General features: G+C 39.7%; 1 protein-coding gene across 1 annotated transcript in view; it reads left to right on the top strand.

The window, feature by feature from the left end:
* Positions 1-22,623, top strand: part of tmem86a (transmembrane protein 86A) — a 59,066-nt gene that overhangs the window by 18,265 nt on the left and 18,178 nt on the right. The window contains exon 2 of the mRNA XM_035790372.2: positions 11,980-12,244. Within this exon, the coding sequence (XP_035646265.1) occupies positions 11,980-12,244 (265 nt within the window). The remainder of the gene's footprint in view (positions 1-11,979; positions 12,245-22,623) is intronic.

Raw genomic sequence — 22,623 nt, 5'->3', positions numbered from 1 at the left:
TCTTTGTAGTGACTGGATATATTGATACACCATCCAAAGTGTAATTAATAACATCACCATGCTCAAAGGGATATTCAATGTCTGCTTATTTTTGTTTTACCAATAGCTGCCCTTCTTTGCAAGGCATTGGAAAACCACCCTGGACATTTGGGCAGACCTACGATATGCTACTCCAAATACTGTGACTTCATTTAACATATCGATACATCTGATAAAACTGCACAGTTTTGATTTGTAAACTTCAAATAGATTATAGTCTTGACCATCATCATATATTGTCTTGCACTTCACAATATATTTTCTGTCAAATATCACGATATTCGATTTAATCATATATTTACTCCTGAACTTATTTAGGCTTGCCATAACAAATGGGTTGAATACTTATTTGCTCAAGACATTTCAGCTTTTCATGATTGATTAATTTGTAAAAATGTCCAAAAACATAATTCCACTTTGACATTGTGTAGGCCAGTGACAAAACAAATCGAAATATAATCCAATTTAAATTCAAGGCTTTAACAAAACAAAATGTGGAAAAAGTCAAAGGTTTGAATACTTTCTGAAGGCACTCTAAGAGTGACTGTTAGTCACTACTGACGGATGTTATCTTCAGACTCCCTTAGTCTCAGGCTGCCGTCCCCAATACCACCCTACTCCCTATATAGTGCACTACCTTTAACCAAGTCACATAGGGCTCCAGGCAAAAGTAATGTATTATATAGGGAATAGTGTGCCATTTGGTCTCCTGCATCTCTTTCAGTCTCCCTCGGGCACACACTGGTGGCAGAGCCAAAATGAAGTGAGTCATTCCATGCTACATGTTGGCACATGCTTCAGTAGCTGTCTGTGAGAAAGAAAGGCCGATGGAAAGGAGACAATCAATGCAATGTTTTGACACATTCCGCTTCAAACTCTCAAGTATGGCTCGGTAGCCGTCTGGGAAAGAAAGGCAGATTAACAGAATACTGAAAGGAGTCCGTCAATTCAACATTATGACAGATGCTACTAAGTGTGCCAACCATGAAATAAGAAGAGGATGTAGATTAAATTTGTTAGTGTTGTCTGGGTTGATCTCACCACCTGCTGTTTTATTTAATCTTCATGGGACAGAGAAAATATCCATGCGTGGAAGAGAAGGAGGCCTCTGTAATCTGTTATGTCACTGTTATGATAATGTTACGAGGGCCTATTGATGGAGTTTAAGTGACGTGCTACTGAATGTTGGACGAGAAAGACGGATATATTGAAACATTGAAAGTAGGCCATTTGAAAAGGAGACTTAAAATGCTTCTTATGATACAGTAAGGCTGGAGAGAACCAAGTGTGAGAAATAAAAAAGAAGCAGGTATATTTTGAGACATGCCGTTATAAACTTGACAGGGCTGGCAAGCCACCCGGGAGGAAGAAAAGGGTAAGAAACTGAGCTTTGAAAGGAGACATGTATGAGGTTAAGGCAGATAGCCAGATGGTAGACATTTGAGAGGGTAAGCATTCAGTAGATGCAACATTCAGTAGCACGTCACTTACACTTTCCATCAAAAGGCCTTCATAACATTATCATAACAGTGACATAACAGATTACAGAGGCCTCCAACTGTTCTTTCCTAATTTAGTTTCTTCATTCTTCCTTGTTTTTCAAGTTCTGAGGATGTTCGAGCACGAGGAAGACATAGCCCACTCAAATCCTAACCTCAATTGTCAGCGTAACTTTCCTTGATTAATGGAATACAGCATACATACTGTAGATATATATAAATCAAATACAATTTTATTTGTTACATGTGCCGAATACAACAGGTGTAGTAGAACTTTACCGTGAAATGCTTACATACAAACCCTTTAACCAACAATGCAGTTCAAGTAATAGAGTTAATCAAATATTTACTAAATAAACTAAAGTTTTAAAAAATTATACAAAGGAACACAATATAATAACAATTAGAACTCAGTGAGATCAAGAATATGAGGATTCTGAGCTGATGTTCACCCGTAATTGAGTTCTTTATTGTGTACAAAATATATATTTGTATTAAAATGTCATTTTTTATTATTAGAAACATTTTTGAGTTTCGGACCTCAATGTCCTCATATGTAGTTACGGCCCTGTGCCCAGTATTATTAGTCAGCTTACCCAAAAGGTTGGATTGGTGAAAGATGAGAAAATATGTGTGTGTGAAGCAGAGGCCATGTGGTTGAAGGGTTGACCCTCCTGCCCTTTTCATGCTGTGTTTAAGCAATAATTCTCAGAGCAATTGTTTGACGGGAGTTTCCCTTTCAGTTGCTTCACGTTTAAACATAATATCAGCACAATGAGAACATGGGGCACTGTACTGTTATCTACACGAAATATACAAAGGTATGTGGACACCCCTTCAAATGAGTGGATTCGGCTATTTCAGCCTCACCCGTTGCTGACCGGTGTATAAAATTGAGCACACAGCCATGCAATCTCCATAGAAAAAAATGACAGTAGAATGGCCTTACTGAAGAGCTCTGTGACTTTCAACGTGGCACCGTCATAGGATGCCATCTTTCGAACAAGTCAGTGCATCAAATGTCTGCCCTACTGGAACTGCCCTGGTCAACTGTAAGTGCTGATATTGTAAAGTGGAAACGTCTACGAGCAACAACGGCTCTGCAGCGAAGTGGTATGCCACACAAGCTCACAGAATGGGACCGGCGAATGCTGAAGCGTGTAGCGTGTAAAAATCGTCTGTCCTCGGTTGGACTCTGGAGCAGTGGAAACGCGTTCTCTGGAGTGATGAATCATGCTTCACCATCTGGGATTCCGACAGACTAATCTGGGTTTGGCGGATGCCAAGAAAATGCTACTTGGCCAAATGCATAGTGCCAACTGTAAAGTTTTGGTTGAGCAATAATGCTCTCGGGCTGTTTTTCATGGTTTGGGCTAGGCCCCTTTCCCTCAGTGAAGGGAAATCTTAAGTCATTACAGCATACATTGACATTCTAGACGATTCTATGCTTTCAACAGTTTGGGAAAGGCCCTTTCCTGTTTCAACATGCACAAAACGAGGTCCATACAGAAATGGTTTGTTGAGATCGGTGTGGAAGAACTTGACTGGCCTGCACAGAACCCTGACCTCAACCCCATCGAACACCTTTGTGATGAATTGGAACACTGTTAAATAAAAGTTAAATAAAAAATAAATAAAACATTTGAACGTAGACTGCAAACCAGGCCTAATCGCCCAACATCAGTGCCCGACCTCACTAATGCTCTCGTGGCTGAATGGAAGCAAGTCCCCGCAGCAATGGTCCAATATCTAGTGGAAAGCCTTCCCAGAAGAGTGGAGGCTGTTATAGCAGCAAAGGGGGCACCAACTCTATATTAATGCCCATGATTTTGGAATGAGGTGTTCGAAGAGAAGGTGTTGACATACTTTTGGTCATGTAGTGTATGTTCGCCTCACCTTTTATTTATTACGGATATCTTTGCTAGCTGCAGCACAGGTCAGGGGTTGATTAAGCAAGGCTTTGTTGTTTCAGTTTGTTTTTAACCCCGTAGAGTCGATTGGCGCACCGGTGTGTCAATATAAGTTGCATAAAGAAATCCCCATCAAAATGTGTCAGTTTAAGCTAGAGATATCAGTTTTTTAGCATTGGATGCGTCCACCGCATATGCCAGTGTTGCACTTCCACATCTGCGGTGATGGGTGGCAGAGCTAGAGCAGTGTTTGTCAGAACATGAGGCATCCCGAAACGTCTGTATCGTATGTATCATCTTAATAATACGATGGTGTTCCCCATTTTGCTTTACGACCCCCATAACTGTCATGGGACTCTTCATGGGGCTCTTCATATTGGGGTTGTTCTTCTGCAAAGTGACCAGGACGGCTGATCCGTGTAAAGAAAATAATGAATGGGGCCATATATATATATATACAGTATATATACACACAGTGGGGCAAACAATTATTTAGTCAGCCAACAATTGTGCAAGTTCTCCCACTTAAAACGATGAGAGAGGCCTGTAATTTTCATCATTAATGAATTTTTTTATGAATTTATTTGCAAATGATGGTGGAAAATAAGTATTTGGTCACCTACGTCAAGATTTCTGGCTCTCACAGACTGTAACTTCTTCTTTAAGAGGCTGATCTGTCCTCCACTCATTACCTGTATTAATGGCACCTGTTTGAACTTGTTATCAGTATAAAATACACCTGTCCACAACCTCAAACAGTCACACTCCAAACTCCACTATGGCCAAGACCAAAGAGCTGTCAAAGGAACCAGAAACAAAATCTGATTCACACAGTCTCCTCTCAATAGTTGATGTTGAGATGTCTGTTACTGCAATTTCTGAGACTGGTAACTTTAATGAACTTATCCTCTGCAGCAGAGGTAACTCTGGGTCTTCCTTTCCTGTGACTGTCCTCATGAGAGCCAGTTTCATCATAGCGCTTCATGTTTTTTTCTTGAAATGTAATGATGGACTTTCTATCGCAAGGCCATCAGATTGTTAAACAGCCACCACTAGCACAGAGAGGCGGCTGCCTACCTACAGACTTGATATCATTTGTCACTTTAATAAATGGAACACTAGTCACTTTAATAATGCCTCCAAGAATGTTTACATATCTCGCATTAATTAATATTGCCTGCTAACCTGGATTTATTTTTAGCTAAATATGCAGGTTTAAAAATATATACTTCTGTGTATTGATTTTAAGAAAGGCATTGATGTTTATGGTTATTGGAGCAACGATACGGACCGCATCGATTATATGCAATGCAGCACACGCTAGATAAACTAGTAATATCATCAACCATGTGTAGTTAACTAGTGATTATGATTGATTGATTGTTTTTATAAGATAATTTTAATGCTAGCTATCAACTTACCTTGGCTTACTGCATTCGTGTAACAGGCAGGCTCCTCGTGGAGTGCAATGAGGCAGGTGGTTAGAGCGTTGGATTAGTTAACTGTAAGGTTGCAAGATTGAATCCCCCGAGCTGACAAGGTAAAAATCTGTCGTTCTGCCCCTGAACGAGGCAGTTAGTTAACCCACCGTTCGTAGGCCGTCATTGAAAATAAGAATGTGTTCTTAACCGACTTGCCCGGTTATTTTTTTTTGTAAATGATTTTTAAAAATTACAAGATCGGGCCAAATCGGTGTCCAAAAATACCGATTTTTGATTGTTATGAAAACTTGAAATCGGCCCTAATTAAATTGGCCATTCCGATTAATCGGTCGACCTTCAATCAGCTATTTCAGCCATTTCCAGCTACAATAGTCATTTACAACATTAACAGTATTGTCTACACTGTATTTCTGATCAATATAGTGTTATTTCAATGGACAAAAAAAATGTGCTTTTCTTTCAAGAAGATTTCTAAGTGACCCCAAACTTTTGAACGGTAGTGTATATACTGTATCCTTCACTATCTATTGCATCTTAGCCGCTCTGTCACTGCTCATCCATATGTGTTATACTTATATATTCTCATCCCATTCCTTTACTAGATTGTGGTCCTTCTGTAGCTCAGTTGGTAGAGCATGGCGCTTGTAACGCCAGGGTAGTGGGTTCGATCTCCAGGACCACCCATACGTAGAATGTATGCACACAAGACTGTAAGTGGCTTTGGATAAAAGCGTCTGCTAAATGGCATATATTATTATATATTATTATTAGGTTTTGTTGTGGAATTGTTAGATATTACCTGTTAGATACTGCTGCACTGTCGGATCTAGACGCGTAAGCATTTCGCTACACTAGCGATAACATCTGCTAACCATGTGTATGTGACCAATACAATTTGATTTGATCTGACTGTTGTTTCTCTTTGCTTATTTGAGATGTTCTTGCCATAATATGGACTTTTACCAATAGGGTTATCTTCTGTATACCACCCCTACCTTGTCACAACACAACTGATTGGCTCAAATGCATTAAGAAGGAAAGAAATTCCACAAAATAACTTTTACCAAGGCACACCTGTTAACTGAAATGCATTCCAGGTGAATACCTGTCAGAGACGTGTGTATAGGTGGCAGGGAAGTCAGGCGCAGAAGAATCAAACTTAGTTGAATGGAGTTGTTTAATGATTTTAAACAAAACATAACTCCAAAACTATGAATAATATAAAACAAAGTGGGTACGAGGACCCGTCGCGCACCAATACAAACACGAAATCTGAACAACAACCAATCTCTGACAAAGACATGAGGGGAAACAGGGGGTTAAATACATAACAAGTAATGAAAGGGATTTGAAACCGGGTGTGTAGGAAGACAAGACAAAACCAATGGAAAATGAAAAATGGATCAAGGATGGCTAGAAGATCGGTGACGTTCACCGCCGAGCACCGACCGAACAAGGAGAGGCATCGACGTCGTGACACTACCTCATGAAACTGGCTGAGAGAATGCCAAGAGTGTGCAAAGCTGTCATCAAGGCAAAGGGTGGCTACTTTGAAGTATCTCAAATATTACATTTACTTTGATTTGTTTAAAACTGTTTAGTAAAAATAAAGAAAAACCGTGGAATGAGTAGATGTCAACTTTTGACTGGTACTGTATAGATATCTTTCGAGATTTTTTTATATACCAAAACTGACCTTTCTATCGTCCTTATTTTCTACCCCCCCCCCCATCTCTTTCTGTAAGAGGGGTGACAGACTGACTGAAGGTTGGGGGAGAAGTGTGAGAGAAATGGCACCATTGTTTGGAAGCATCTTCCCCACTTCTGCTTTCATGTTCCGTGCAAGCACAAGTGGTTTGTGTCCGTCTGACTTTCACATGGGTCAGAGAGCACGTGATCATCAGGGATAACAGCACACAGCACATTTCCTCCCTATTCTTTTACTATCTTTTGGTTCACCTGTCAAAACTGTCCGTGACACCTTATTCTCATGCCAATTGATAGAATATACAGAGAAAATGCACATCCATTTTTTATGAAAGATTTAATTGATTGATGTAAAAAAAAACTCAGCTGCCAAAACTGCTGACGGTTCCGCTTTTTTGCTTTGTCAGGACTAGAGGAAGACCAGAAATGCAATGCAACATAAAAAAAGACCCCAGAGTAAAAGGAGAACATTGATATACATTTGACCTGAAATAAGACTACAGTGTTCTGACTTTACAGATAACCCTTCTTCCTCACCCATTCTCCTCCCTCACCCCTCCAGCCTCACCCCTCCTCCATCCTTATCCCTGCAGTAGGGGCTGTGGCGGTCACAACATTTTGGCAGCCGGTGATTGTCAAGCAAATAACTGCCGGTCTCACGGTAATTGGGCGTTAATTAACATAAAAACATTTAGCATCTCCTGGCTTCAACACATAGCCTACAAGCCATTGATGCAGATCATTGGGACATCTACATTTAAAAAAGTCTAATAAATCCATGTAATATAGCTTACACCTTCACAATAAATACATTATTTAGACCGGTCTAAAGAAACATGTCGTCTATTTCAGATGAACAGAATAGCTTACTCTGAGTTTTCCTTACGTGAGGTCCTGATCTGGCTATGCCTTCTGGCTAGTTCATTTAGCAGACAAGATATGCTTAGAATTCTGTGGCATTATTTTATATTATTAAGAATACAATTGAACAAAGCTGAATAAAATAGAAAGGGTATTTTCTCCAAGCGATTTGAGGGAGTGCACACACGTGCCTGTTCTGTGTTGAGCGGTTAACAAAGAAACAGGTACTCCTATATACTTAATTTATAGTTATTAATGTAACTTTAGTTGTTCTACAAACATTGGGCTGATATGTTTAGATTTTTAAGCTTTTCATACTTGAGTTCCAAATATCTCTACCAGTGTGAGTTGTTTTATGCACGTGATGTCAGAATGCACTCACTGTTCCAAAATGTGATTATTACGCACAGGACAGTTAACACGTGCAGCCTGCTAATTATCTATAGCCTATGTTTCAACGTGTCAATTTCAAATGATTTTCTAACAAGTATTTTCAAGCAACAGTTTGAATCCTAATTCACATAGAAGGAGGCCATTTTAGCGTTGCTGACAATTTAAGTTTGAGGCTTTACTGAGCCGGACAAACTTCTCTCTTCGAGGAGAGCCCACGCACTTCACCAATGTTTGGGCAGATCAAGTATGCAGATATTTGCGCCGTTTTGCACGAATTGGAAAATCTTCTGGCTGGCACTCACATTGTCTTGTTGTTTTCCTTACAAATAATAACTTTGTGCGTTCCTATCAAAGTAAGTTCCTTATTATCTGTATATCGTGTTGTCGTTTCTACTGTAGGCGCATACAGTATGGAGCATAATTTATTTACAGTTTTATTCACATGTTTTCAAGTACTGGTGACAAATAATGCATTCCGATTATTGCATAGATTGTAATGGACACATATGATGTGTGTAAAATACTTTTTTGAAGTTTGTACTGATTATAATGAGCTAATGCTAAGCTATTTGCCAGCTATGTGTATGTGTGGCGCCATGTTTGTTGACATTACACAATGCATTCTGGGTGTCACGTAAACATCTGCCAGACCAAACATCTCTCAGACCTGTGTGTACAAGCTGTACACACTTCATCAGTTTCTCATTCACAATTTGACAAGCACTTGATGTTATAATGAGGTGAAGGAATGGTTCACTCATCTTTTGGGTAAACTTCTGGAAGTGAATGAAGGGAAGTGAATGATTGTAGACGCCACACCCTCTTCAACATGCATACTATAATAGACCAAACTCATCTTGTCTCATCTTATTATCTTTCGTTGATGCGAAAAAACAAACATGGTGGCGCGCACCACCTACCTATCGTCGGATTACTTTCCATTTCTAGAAAGTGTTTTACTCAATTATTTTGATCAATGGTGAGCTCACCCATGATGTGATTAATTATAAATAGTAATATCTAATAGCTAATTCATATTGTAGTTTCTGTCAGCCGAGAGTTCTAAAAATATGATTGCTTGTGTTACGTCAATCTTTCCTCAGTTAGCGTTAGGACTACTGTAGCCTACATTTTCTGGTTTGGATGAGTATGTTATGCTGTGGCTACTTCTGTGAAAGTCTGAACATTGCATCCAAAAATAAACTGGTCACATTCTGGACATAACTTTGTAAGGGCTGTGTTTGTGCAAAATGTTTCTGTAAAAACAAAAGTGTGGCCGTCTCAAATGCGGATTGTTGCATCAATCAAAACTACACTTTTTAAATAAGCGTTCTAATCACACCGGTTTGAGCGTAAGCTGCAGGGACCACTGTAGAATGTTTGTTGGTACATGTGAAAAGGATCATACATTGTCAGGCTGCATGATGCAACTCTTAATGATCATTTGAAAAAAAGTAACTTGAAAGGCATGAGCTCTGCTTTGTTTTTTTGCTCAGGCTGTACACACTTCATCAGTCTCTCATTCAAAATTTGACAAGCAATTGATAATGCCTCAAATTTCCCAACGGCATCTCCTTTGTGTGGCCGTAATGCTCCTTAAAAAAATCCATGCCTTTTGCGGCCAGTGACAGTTGTGTGTTTGGGCTAAATATAATAATTATAATTCCCTTCTCCCTGAGTGCTGTGTGCTCCGAAGCACCTCTCACTCACATGGCTCTCCATCATGTGATCGGGTTTTTTCACAGGCTTCCGATGTGTAAATTGAAGATATTGGAAGAACTTTCCACATTTTACTTTTTGTATATTAGGCTATTTCTGCCAAGCAGTTGCCGTACCAGGTGGTGTAGCATCCGCGTCATCTGTCCACTTCCGTATTGAGCGAGTCACTGGTACTTCCTGCTTTCGTTTCTGCTTGTAAGCAGAATCAGGAGGATAGAATTATGGTCAGATTTGCCAAATGGAGGGCAGGGGAAAGATTTGTATGCATCTCTGTGTGTGGAGTAAAGGTGGTCTAGGATTTTTTTCTCTGGTTGTGCATGTGACTTGCTGGTAATAATTAGGTAAAACTGATTTAAGTTTGCCTGCATTAAAGTCTCCGACCACTAGGAGTGCTGCTTCTGGGTGAGCATTTTCTTCTTTACTTATGGCCTTATAGAGTTGGTTGAGAGTGGTCTTAGTGCCAGCTTTGTTCTGTGGTGGTAAATAGACAGCTGTGAATAATATAGATGTGAACTCTCTTGGTATATAGTGTGGGCTACAGCTTATCATAAGGTACTCTACCTCAGGTGAGCAATACCTTGAGACTTCTTTAATATTAAACATTGCGCACCAGCTGTTATTGACAAATAGACACCCACCCCCTCGTCTTACCAGAGGTAGCGTCTCTGTTCTGCCGGTGCATGGAAAATCCCACTAGCTCAATATTGTCTGTATCGTTGTTAAGCCACATCTTGGTGAAACATAAGATGTTACAGTTTTTAATGTCCCGTTGGTAGGATAATCTTAATCGTAGGTCATCAACTTTATTTTCCAATGATTGCACGTTAGCAAGAGGAACGGATGGCAGTGAAAGTTTACTCGCTTGCCTACAGATTCTCAGAAGGCTGCCCGATCTGTGGCCCCTTTTTCTGCGTATTTTCTTCACGCAAATGGCAGGGGTCTGGGCCTGCTCCAGTGAAAGCAGGATATCCTTCTCGTCAGATTCGTTAAAGGAAAACGTTTCTTCCAGTCCACGGTGAGTAATCGCTGTTCTGATTTCCAGAAGTTATTTTCGGTCATAAGGGACGGTAGCAGCAACATTATGTACACAGTAAGTAAAAAAATAAGTTATGCAAAAAAAACTAACAAAATAGCACAATAGCACACCCATCAGACTATTCTTGATTTAATCTTGCCTTAGATATACTAAATAATAAATGTGTGAAATTGGTTTTGATTTAGAATGTTCTATTATCATACACCTGTTTGGAAACAGGGGCAGGGTAAAAAAAATACATGTCATCTATGCACTTAAATAGCGAATGGGAGACACTTTGCCCGTGGTTAATTTTCATGCCAGTCAGGTAGGCAATACTCCTATGGTAAAGACAAGTAATGTGCTTAATATTAGTAAAGTTGAGAAATAAATATAGTAGGCCTAGAAAGCTGATGGGATTCTCCTCTTTTTAATAGAGGCCATCACCCTCTTTTTACTCACGCAATTGCATAGCCTATAGAAATGTTGCGCAACATGAGCTCTTGGCCTCATGTAGTGTTTGATTTTCGATAACATTTGCATTGATGTCAGAGTGTTTAGATGGACAGTAGAGTGCTGAATACCAGGCAGTTAGAACGTTTGGTAGGCTACTAATGATCATTAGCATCAGAGCTTGGAGAAGACTAAATACCATGACTACACGGCTATGTGGAATTTGACTGCCTTCATGACTCGTGACTGCAGGTGTTGTGGTTATATGGTCACCGTAATAGCCCTACCCTGCAGTTGCCCTCACCCCCTCACCTCTGCAGTTTAGATTTTGACCCACTAAACCAGATTCACAACAAAGCATGACCACATGACCTTTGACCTGTAGGAAGTGTTTACCAGTTATCAGCGAGCCATAGAAGAAAAGAGAGAGAGAAGAGGGCACTTCAGACAAGGAGGCTAATACACACAGTATATAGTCTGTTGTAACGTTATACTAGATTGTGCAGAATCACTGATCTACATGACCTTCCATACCAAATAACTACTCACTATGTGATAAAGATTAGCAATCATGTGCTTTGCCTTGCTTAAACTGATCCCTTCAAATGTGATGTTATTGTTCAGGAGAGTCGTTATTATTCAACCAAAAAATGTTCCTACATTTGTTGTTGATCTTCTCTAGGAATTCTGTTGTTTAGAGTAATTCCTTATTCCCAGTTCCTTGTAGTAGAATGTCATGATGATACTTGTACCTGACTTGCCTTTCTTAATTCCCCCTGAGGGGATGAATAGCGTTTCATTGAACACTTCGGGACACACTTCGGGACAAGGGTAGAGAACCAGATATAGCCAATCACTCACTCACTCACTCACTCACGAGGGAATGCTATAGCTTCTCCTGCTCATTCACTCATTCTCTTGGGTTTTATGTTGTGTTCCAGGTGAAGAGCGAAGGCCCTAAACTGGTGCCCTTCTTCAAGTCTACCTGTGTCTACTTCGTCCTGTGGCTACCAACCTCAAGCCCTTCTTGGTTCAGCGCCCTCATCAAGTGTCTACCCATCTTCTGCCTGTGGCTCTTCATGCTGGCCCACGGCTTCAGCTTCTTAGGTGCCCACTCCAGTGCTCGCAAGATCCTGGCCGGTCTCATCTTCTCTAGCCTGGGAGATGCCTTTCTCATCTGGCAGGAGGATGGCTACTTTAGCCACGGTGAGTGATAATTGTGTTTTCAACATTTTGAAGGAGATGTATCTACTGCTTAGATAGTTCTGACTGTGCCACTGGCTTAGTCCTATTCTTTAACTTTGATTTCTGGTTGAGTTGGAGACGTGAATCCAACATTTAATTGGTCAAATCAAATCAAATGTATTTTTATAGTCCTTCGTACATCAGCTGATATCTCAAAGTGCTGTACAGAAACCCAGCCTAAAACCACAAACAGCAAGCAATGCAGGTGTAGAAGCACGGTGGCTAGGAAAAACTCCCTAGAAAGGCCAAAACCTAGGCTGAAACCTAGAGAGGAACCACGCTATGAAGGGTGGCCAGTCCTCTTCTGGCTGTGCCGGGTGGAGATTATAACAGAACATGGCCAAGATGTTCAACTGTTCATAAATCACCAGCATGGTCAAATAATAATAATCACAGGCTGAACAGTTGAAACTGGAGCAGCAGCACGGCCAGGTGGACTGGGGACAGCAAAAAGTCATCATGTCAGGTAGTCCTGAGGCATGGTCCTAGGGCTCAGGTCCTACGAGAGAGAAAAAGAAAGAGAGAAAGAGAGAATTAGAGAGAGCATACTTAAACTTCTTGCAGCGACCCATCCCGGATCCGGGATCGTGACTACGGCTCAAGCTCATTACCATAACGCAAAATGCAAAACAATATTCTTAGAAATATTTAACCTCCACACATTAACAAGTCCAATAGCTCAAATGAAAGATAAACACCTTGTTCATCTACCCAGCAAGTCAGATTTCTAAAATGTTTTACGGCGAAAACATAGCACATATTTATATTAGATCACCCACCGAAACAAAAGACAAGAGGCAGCCATTTTGTCCCAGAAAATATCAAATTTAAAAGTAGGATTAAAAAACCTTTTGAAAATCTTCATCAGATGACAGTAATATGACATGTTACACAGTACATTTATGTTTTTTTCAATAATATGCCATTTATATCCATAAATCTCTGTTTACAATGACGACATTTCAAAAAATGCTACTCAAATGTCCGGAGAAATGATGATAGCTCCGACAGATAACGTCAGATTACAAGCAATAAACATGACTAAATATACATGTTCTACATATAGTTACAAAGATACACTTCTTCTTAATGCAACCGCTGTGTTACATGTATTTTTAACGTTACAGAATTCGTTCACTAGGCTATACTGAGACGGCGCTCAGATATTAGCAGTATGTCTCCTCTACGTTTGGAGTCCACAGAAACCCAAAATAACCACATAAATATTCCCTTACCTTTGATGTTCTTCGATCAGAAGACGTAGAAGGAGTCATACTTACCCAATACATTGTTTGGTTTCAAGTTGTGTGTCTCTGTATTAGCATATGCTAACAGCTTCAGCTTAAATGCACCCAAAATGACTTCTGGTCCCGCACTCTTGCGCATCAAAACTTCAAATGCAATAGAGTGCATGTATTTTCGAGTGACCCGAATGTTTTTGCCCGCCAAAGGACGAGGGCGCGCGAGATTCTCACAATGAACGCGCCATTTGAAAGCAGACATCGCGCTGAACCTATTCCCAGATCGCTAGCTGCTTGGGAAGGGTGGGGGCGATGACGTCAAAGTTGGCCCAACTTTTCTGTTGCCAAGAGAGAGTTTGGGAGAATGGCTGCCCTGAGAGTTCTGCTTTACATACAGACATAATTTAAACGGTTTTAGAAACTTTAGAGTGTTTTCTATTCAATAATAATTATTATATGCATATATTAGCAATTTTGGGAAAAAATATTTTCAGTTTACTATGGGCACGCACTTCCTCCAAAGGGGGCAGTAATTCAGCCCTATCTCCAAGAGGTTAAATTCACACAGGACACCGGATAGGACAGGAGAAGTACTCCAGATATAACAAACTGACCCTAGCCCCCCGACACCTAAACTACTGCAGCATAAATACTGGCGGTAAACAAGTTAATAGGCAATTTACTGTAATAAAATAATAGTTAATAGGCTATTTACTGTAATAAAATAATAGTTAATAGGCTATTTACTGTAATAAAACAATAGTTAATAGGCTATTTACTGTAATAAAACAATAGTTAATAGGCTATTTACTGTAATTTACTGTAAAAAAATGTGTTTCAATACAACATTTTCAACACAACCAAGTATCAGCATTGAAAGGAGATATATCAACTACCTGGATAGTTCCATTTGTGACACTGGCTTAGTCCTATTTTTTAAGTTAGATTTTTGGTTCAGATGGAGACGTCAACACAACATATCAATTTCTAAAGGAAGACTTTGGGATTTTGGCAATCGTGGATACCATTTTTATGCCTGCGTGCAGTTTGAAGGAAGTTGGTAGCTAGTGCATTATAGCGTTAGCATAATGACTGGAAGTCTATAGTATCTGCAAGCAATACCTTGCTATGTATGGATAGTATGCATCCCCTTCAACTCAAGAATGGTCTACCATATAGCCAGTTATGCAGGGTTTAATGAATCTGCGGCCACCAGACAGATTTTGACAGCAATGCTAAAAAACCAAGAGAGGAATTACTAAAAACTCAGCCTAAGAAGAAAAACAACGCAACTGTCTTTTGCACTAAGTACACCAAGGGTTCGGGGAAAAATGAAAGCAATCCTGAAAAAGCACGGGCATATTCTGCAATCAGACAAAAATTGCACAACTCTTCAAGGAACTCCCACTGGTGTTCTATATGCGTGGTCGCAATATTGGAGATACCTTGGTGAGACCTGACCTGCCCCCTGAGCCCACTCAGACACTCTTGACACCTATCCCAAATGAGAACTACAAATGTGGCTCATGCGCCCACTAGCACTATAAAAACATATTTCTTCAGGCACGCACATACAGGTCGAAAAATCCCTGTTAGATTACTCCCTTGGTGTTGCATGAGATGATAACCCTATCTCATCACCTGTTCATGTGGAAAAGCCTACGTAGGACAAACAAAAGACAATTAAAACAACGCATAGCTGAATATTGCAGCTCAATCAGGTGTAAGAACATTGACTATCCAGTAGCAGCTCACTTTGTTGAAGCTAACCCTCCAATCTCCTCCCTCAAATAAACAGGAATTGAGCATGTTGCTCTACCAAGGAAAGGAGGTAACATTGAGATCCTACTACTAGAAAGGGAGGCTTACTGGATATCCTATCTAAAAACATTGACCCCTAGCGGTCTGAATATTGACTTTGGTCTCAGGTCCTTCTTATGAACAATTATTTATTTTATGAACAAGTCTTATAAATGTATATATTCTTTCTACAGCTTATTAGCATACACCTAATATGTTCCCCCTGTTGATGATGCTCATAAAGTTTAACCAAAAGATTACACGTAACAAATATGAAATGAAATACGAAACCATTAAATATGTGAAATTGAATTAAAGAATAATGTATGTACAATATTCAATTATGTTTCTATATGATAATATATATAATAATAATATATGCCATTTAGCTGACGCTTTTATCCAAAGCGACTTACAGTCATGTGTGCATACATTCTACGTATGGGTGGTCCCGGGAATCGAACCCACTACCCTGGCGTTACAAGCGCCATGCTCTACCAACTGAGCCACAGAAGGACCACTTTATTATTATATTATTATTATATATTACCTTGATAACAATATACTAATATATTTAATATGCCATAAACAATTTGTATTTGATTTTTTTAAGTTTCACTAATTCATTCGAATTAACTTAATCATTATGACACAACACTATTGTCATTGGTTGCACTAATTGCACTGTTTGCTTACATAACCCGGCTCAAGTATTCATGACATATCCCTGAAGAAGGCACAGTGATGCCCAAACCTTGGTAAATACACATAAAATTACTGGGAGTTTATATGTGGAGTGTGTGACTTTCTTTATTTTGATAGTTTTCAGATGGCGACGTCAACACAACATATCAATTACTAAAGGGATACTTCGGGATTTTGGCAATCGTGGATACCATTTTTATGTCTCTGCGTGCAGATTGAAGGAAGTTGGTAGCTAGTGTATAATAGCATTAGCATAATGACTGGAAGTCTATAGTATTTGCTAGCATGCAAGCAGATACCATAGAATTCCATTCATTGCGCTAATGCTAGTGAGCATTGGGTTGCAAAACTACCTCTAACTGCCTTCATACTGGACATAGAGGGATAAAAATGGTATCCACAAGTTCATCTGGCTCTGGGGGAAGTAGATAAAGGGCATTATGGCCACATTCCGGAAGTATCTCATTAACTTGTAGACATACTGGAATTAAATTTGAAATGGACCGAAGCCTATAAGTATTGTCTCTTTTTAGTTGAATCCTTGGTTAAATTGAAACAATAGCTGTTGATTACTTTTTGCAACTCCTATATAAAGTGGAAGTCGGAAGTTTACATGCACTCAGTGCCTCTTTGCTTGACATCATGGGAAATTCAAAAGAAATCAGCCAAGACCTCTGAAAGAAAATTATAGACCTCCACAAGTCTGGTTCATCCTTGGGAGCAATTTCCAAATGCCTGAAGGTACCACGTTCATCTGTACAAACAATAGTACGCAAGTATACACACCATGGGAACACTCAGCCGTCAGACTGCTCAGGAAGGAGATGCGTTCTGTATCCTAGAGAAAAGTGCGTTCTGTATCCTAGAGAAAAGTGCAAATCAATCTTAGAACAACAGCAAAGCACCTTGCGAAGATCCTGGAGGAAACAGGTACAAAAGTATCTATATCCACATTAAAGCAAGTTCTATATCAACATAACCTGAAAGGCTGCACAGCAAGGAAGAAGCCTCTGCTCCAAAACCGCCATAAAAAGCCAGACTACGGTTTGCAACTGCACATGGGTACAAAGATCGTACTTTTTTGGGAAATGACCTGTGGTCTGATGAAACAAAAATGAACTGTTCGGCCATAATGACCATTGTTATGTTTGGAGGAAAAAGAGGGAGGCTTGCAAGCCGAAGAACACCATCCCAACTGTGAAGCACAGGGGTGGCAGCATCATGTTGTTGGGGTGCTTTGCTGCAGGAGGGACTGGTGCACCTCACAAAATAGATGGCATCATGAGGAAGGAAAATTATGTGGATATATTGAAGCAACATCTCAAGACATCAGTCAGGAATTTAAAGCTTGGTCCCAAATGGATCTTCCAAATGGACAATGACCTCAAGCATACTTCCAAAGTTGTGGCAAAATGGCTTAAGGACAACACAGTCAAGGTATTGGAGTGGCCATCACAAAGCCCTGACCTCAATCCTGTAGAAAATTTGTGGACAGAACTGAAAAAGCGTGTGCAAGCAAGGAGGCCTACCAAACTGACTCATTTACACCAGCTCTGTCAGGAGGAATGGGCCAACATTCACCCAACTTATTGTGGAAAGCTTGCGGAAGGCTACCAGAAACATTTGACCCAAGTTAAACCATTTAAAGGCAATGCTACCAAATGTTAATTGAGTGTATGTAAACTTCTGACCCACTGGGAATGTGATGAAAGAAATAAAAGCTGAAAGAAATAATTATTCTGACATTTCACATTTTTTAAATAAAGTAGTGATCCTAACTGACCTAAAACAGGGATTTTTTACTTAAATGTCAGGAATTGTGAAAAACTGAGTTTAAATGTATTTGGCTAAGGTGTATGTTAACTTCAGACTTCAACTGTAGGTCTAAATAGCATCATTGATGAAATAGGATTACATTGATACAAATGTGGTCAAATTTTCTGTGTTAAACCTACCCTTTGGATTAAAAATGGCAATAGTTAACCCATTTAGTTTTAAAGTGGAGATCCCTCAATAATAATTCTTAAGATAGCCCATTACCCTCTGGGCACATACCTGTACGTCACCTCAACGTTTAGTTTGAGTTACCAACTTTCTTTAAAAAAAAAAAATCTCATCTATCTTTACACAACATGTGAAATGAGCTGAAATTAGAGATTTTCCATACACACAAAAATGTGTTTACATCTCTGTTAGTAAGCATTTCTCCTTTGCCAAAATTATCCATCCACCTGACAGGTGTGGGTGTGGCATATCAAGAAGTTTATCAACCCCCTAGAGTCAATTGGCGCACCGATGCGACAATCTAAGTAACATTTAAAAACATCCCCATCAAAATCAGTCAGTTTAAACTAGAGATATCCGTTTTTCTTAATTGGATGCGTCTCAATCCAGCACATTTCTGCATCTGTGGTGGAAGGTTGCAGAGCTAGAGTGGTGTTTGTCAAACCATCAGACATCCTGTAATTTGGCCTTCTCACCAAAACGTCTGTAGCGTCCGAACCGTTTGGCCTACAAAAAAAACATGACCACTCTCACAAACATCAAGGTTGGTCTCCATTTTGCTCTACGACCACCACAAGGGTCAGGGGACTCGTCCAAAATTGGTTACCCTCAGTGTGCCAACTTGTGTTTTGTAGCATCCGGAGGATTTGGGTTACAAACTAACGTGAACCCACTGAGGAAAGGGGAGAGTCTCACGAACACCATGCATGGTGTTCTCCGTTTGGGTCTATGACCTCCCACAAGTGTCCCTGGACTCATCTGAAGGTAATCGGTACCGGTTAAAAGAATGAATGGAAGTATGGCGGAAGTTTTGTGCCTACCCAGTAAAGTGGTTCAATATATGTACATTTAAAAAAAAATAAAAAAGTAATTTCCTGAGCTTTCTTATACAGTGCATTCGGAAACTATTCAGACCGCTTCACTTTTTTCCATTTTGTTACATTACAGCCTTATTCTAAAATTGATTCCATTTTCCCCCCTCATCAATCTACACACAATACCCCATAATGACTAAGCAAAAACAGTTTTTTATACATTTTTGCTAATTTATTAAATCAAATATTACATGAACATAAGTATTCAGACCCTTTACTCAGTACTTTGTTGAAGCACCTTTTGCAGCGAATAAAGGTTGGGCCACTCAAGGACATTCAAAGACTTGTCCTGAAGCCACTCCTGCGTTGTCTTGGCTTTCCCTCAATCCTGACTAGTCTCCCAGTCGCTGCCCCTGAAAAACATCCCCATATCATGATGCTGTCACCATGTTTCACTGTAGGGATGTTATTGGCCAGGTGATGAGTGGTGCTTCGTTTCCTCCAAATGTGATACTTGGCATTCAGGCCAAAGAGTTCAATCTTGGTTTAATCAGACTAGAGCATTTTGTTTCTCATGGTCAGAGTTCTTTATGTGCCTTCTGGCAAATTCCAAGCGGGCTGTCATTTGCCTTTTACTAAGGAGTGGCTTCTGTTTGGCCACTCTACCATCAAGGCCCGATTGGTGGAGTGCTGCAGAGATGGTTGTCCTTCTGGAAGGTTCTCCTATCTCCACAGAGGAACTCTGGAGCTCTGTCAGAGTGACCATTAGGTTCTTGGTCACCTCCCTGACCAAAGCCCTTCACCCCCAATTGCTCAATTTGGCCAGGCTGCCAGTTCTTGAAAGAGTCTTCTTTCATTTAAGAATGATGGAGGCCACTGTGTTCTTGGGCACCTTCAATGCTGCAGAAATGTTTTGGTACCCTTCCCCAGATCTGTGCCTCGACACAATCCTGTCTTGGAGCTCTACGGACAATTCCTTCGACCTCATGGCTTGGTTTTTGCTCTGACATGCACTATCATCTGTGAGACCTTTATATAGACAGGTGTGTGTCTTTCCAAATCATTTCCAATCAATTGATCAATGGTAACAGGATGCACTTGAGCTCCCTTTCGAGTCTCCTAGCAAAGGGTCTGAATACTTAAATAAGATATTTCTCTTTTACATTTTTTATTAAGAAATGTACAAAAATGTTTTCGTTTTGTCATTTTGGGATATTGATGAGGAAAATGTTTTACTTAATAAATTTTAGAATAAGGCTGTAACATAACAACATTTGGAAATAGTGAAGGGGTCTGAATACTTTCCGAATGCACTGTATTTTCTAGATATAGGACAGACACTTCAAAACCTTATTCCTTATGGGTTTTTTCACTCTCTTTTTTGCCATTTCACGAATGCGTTATTCAATGCGTTTCTATGGGCTATAGTAGTAAATGCCAAATTCAATATTTTGTCAAATACATTTTGTAAAACAGGTTTGGGACAGATGAAGGGGCCCTAAAATTAAAAAACAAATAGCTAAATGATCCATGGTATGACCATCTTAAAACAGTTCCATATGTCAGCTGCGAAGACGGATAATGAAGAGGAGTGGGACAACATTCCACAGGCGACAATTAACAGCCTGATCAACTCTATGTGAAGGAGATGTGTCGCACTGCATGAGGCAAATGGTGGTCACACCAGATACTGACTGGTTTTCTGATCCATGCCCCCCACCTTTAAAAAAATAAAGTATTCCCAGTCATGTGAAATCCATAGTTTAGGGCCTAATGAATGTATACATTTACATTTAAATTAAATTGACTGATTTCCTTATATGAACTGTAACTCAGGAAAATCTTTGAAATTGTTGCATGTTGCGTTTATATTTTAGTTCAGTGTACTTTCCAGCGGGAGGTACTGGCCAGCCTATTGTCTTTTCCGATGGTGGATATAACGTTGTATATCTGACTTTGTTTCAAAGGTACAAATTTAACAAATTTAACAAATAGGGTATAGACCCAGCAAACAGGACCCCAATTGGCCCCATGTAGGTATTCAGTGGGCAAGGTGGGCACAGGCTAGCCCACACTAATCCCATGCCAGCCCAACACAGGCTAGCCCAAACCAAGCCCAGCTAGAGGCAGGGGCTCATTTGAATATTTGGGAGCATGTGAAATTTTCATATGTCCCATGCACTTATTTAAAGGCCCAGTACAGTCAAATGTGTTTTTTCCCTGTGTTTTATATATACTTTAGCCTTACATCTACACCTTTCAAACCAAAATGTTTTTCTGCCAACTTTAGCATTTATCCAACTTTTTGCAGGCTTTTCTTTATATGAAATGTATTGCCGGTGACAAAGCCTCTACATTTCCGCCAACCGACTTAGTCATGACTTAGTCATGTTTATGGTAAAGTTCTGCCTACGGCTTAGAATTAAATGTTGCCCTGAGGCTGAGGCGTCATTGGCACGCACTACACTCTTAAGCTCTTGATGGTTGCTAGGCAGCGCCCATTACCACTACCATTACCATTCCTGACAGTTAGAAACTTTTCGAGGCATGTCACTTCACCCATGTCTTCGCATATCCTACCACACGCACTGTTTTCTTAAACACAACTGGATGGATCCATAAAGAATTACTGTGGGAATAAATATCACCGAATGATGAAAATATTGGAATAAACTAGGCTAATGTAATTGAAAGCATCAATTTGTTGCTTACTGAAACTCCCAAAGTCATCTAATTGTTTTAATACATTTGAAGTAATGGCCAACCCGCGTGTGTTCAACTATTTCAGTGCTGTTTCTCGCAGCTTTGAGACAAGCGTGGGGACTCGATCAACGTCTACATTTTCTTTTCACTGAATCTCCATTTGGATATTGGTTAGGCTACAATTAGGCTGTGGACATATTCGCTATGTTGAGGTGAGTGCTGCTCATGATCATCTTGTCAAGTGTCTAATTCATTAGCACTGATCAGAACATTTGTCAGCATGTTCAGTGCCTTCAGAAAGTTTTCATACCCCTTGATTTATTCCCCCCAAAATGGTGTTATAGCCTGAATTCAAAATGGATTAAATGTATACCTTTTCTCACCCATCTAAAAACAATACCCCATGATGACAAATGACTTTTTTTTGTTTTTGACATTTTTGCAAATATATTGGAAATGAAATACAGAAATATCTCATTTACATAAGTATTCACACCCCTGAGTCAATGTATGTTAGAATCACCTTTGGCAGCGATTACAGCTACAAGTCTTTCTGGTTAAGTCGCTAAGAACTTAACACACCTGGATTGTGCTACATTTGCCCATTATCATTTTTTCAATTCTTCATGCTCTGTCAGGTTGGTTGTTGATGATCACTAGATTGCTATTTTCAAGTCTTGCCATAGATTTTCAAGTTGATTTTAAGTCAAAACTGTAACAGGAACATTCCATGTCGTCTTGATAAGCAACTCCAGTGTATATTCTGCCTTGTGTTTCAGGTTATTGTCATGCAGAAAGTTGAATTTTGTCTCCCAGTGTCTGTTGGAAAGTTTTCCTCTAGGATTTTGATGTGTTTATCTCTATTATTTTTCATTCTTGCCGATGACAAGCATACCCATAACATAATACAGCCACCATCATGATTGATGTGTTGTATTGGATTTTCCCCAAACATAATGCTTTGTATTCAGGACATAAATGTAATTTCTTTCACATTTTTTGCAGTTTTCATTTAAAATCAAATCAAATTTTATTGGTCACACACATATGGTTAGCACACACTGACCATCTC

This window comes from Oncorhynchus keta, chromosome 17 (genome assembly GCF_023373465.1).
Source record: "Oncorhynchus keta strain PuntledgeMale-10-30-2019 chromosome 17, Oket_V2, whole genome shotgun sequence".
Lineage (NCBI taxonomy): Eukaryota > Metazoa > Chordata > Actinopteri > Salmoniformes > Salmonidae > Oncorhynchus > Oncorhynchus keta.
The sequence above is the reverse complement of the archived record's forward strand: the minus strand, read 5'-3'. Positions and strand labels throughout refer to the sequence as shown.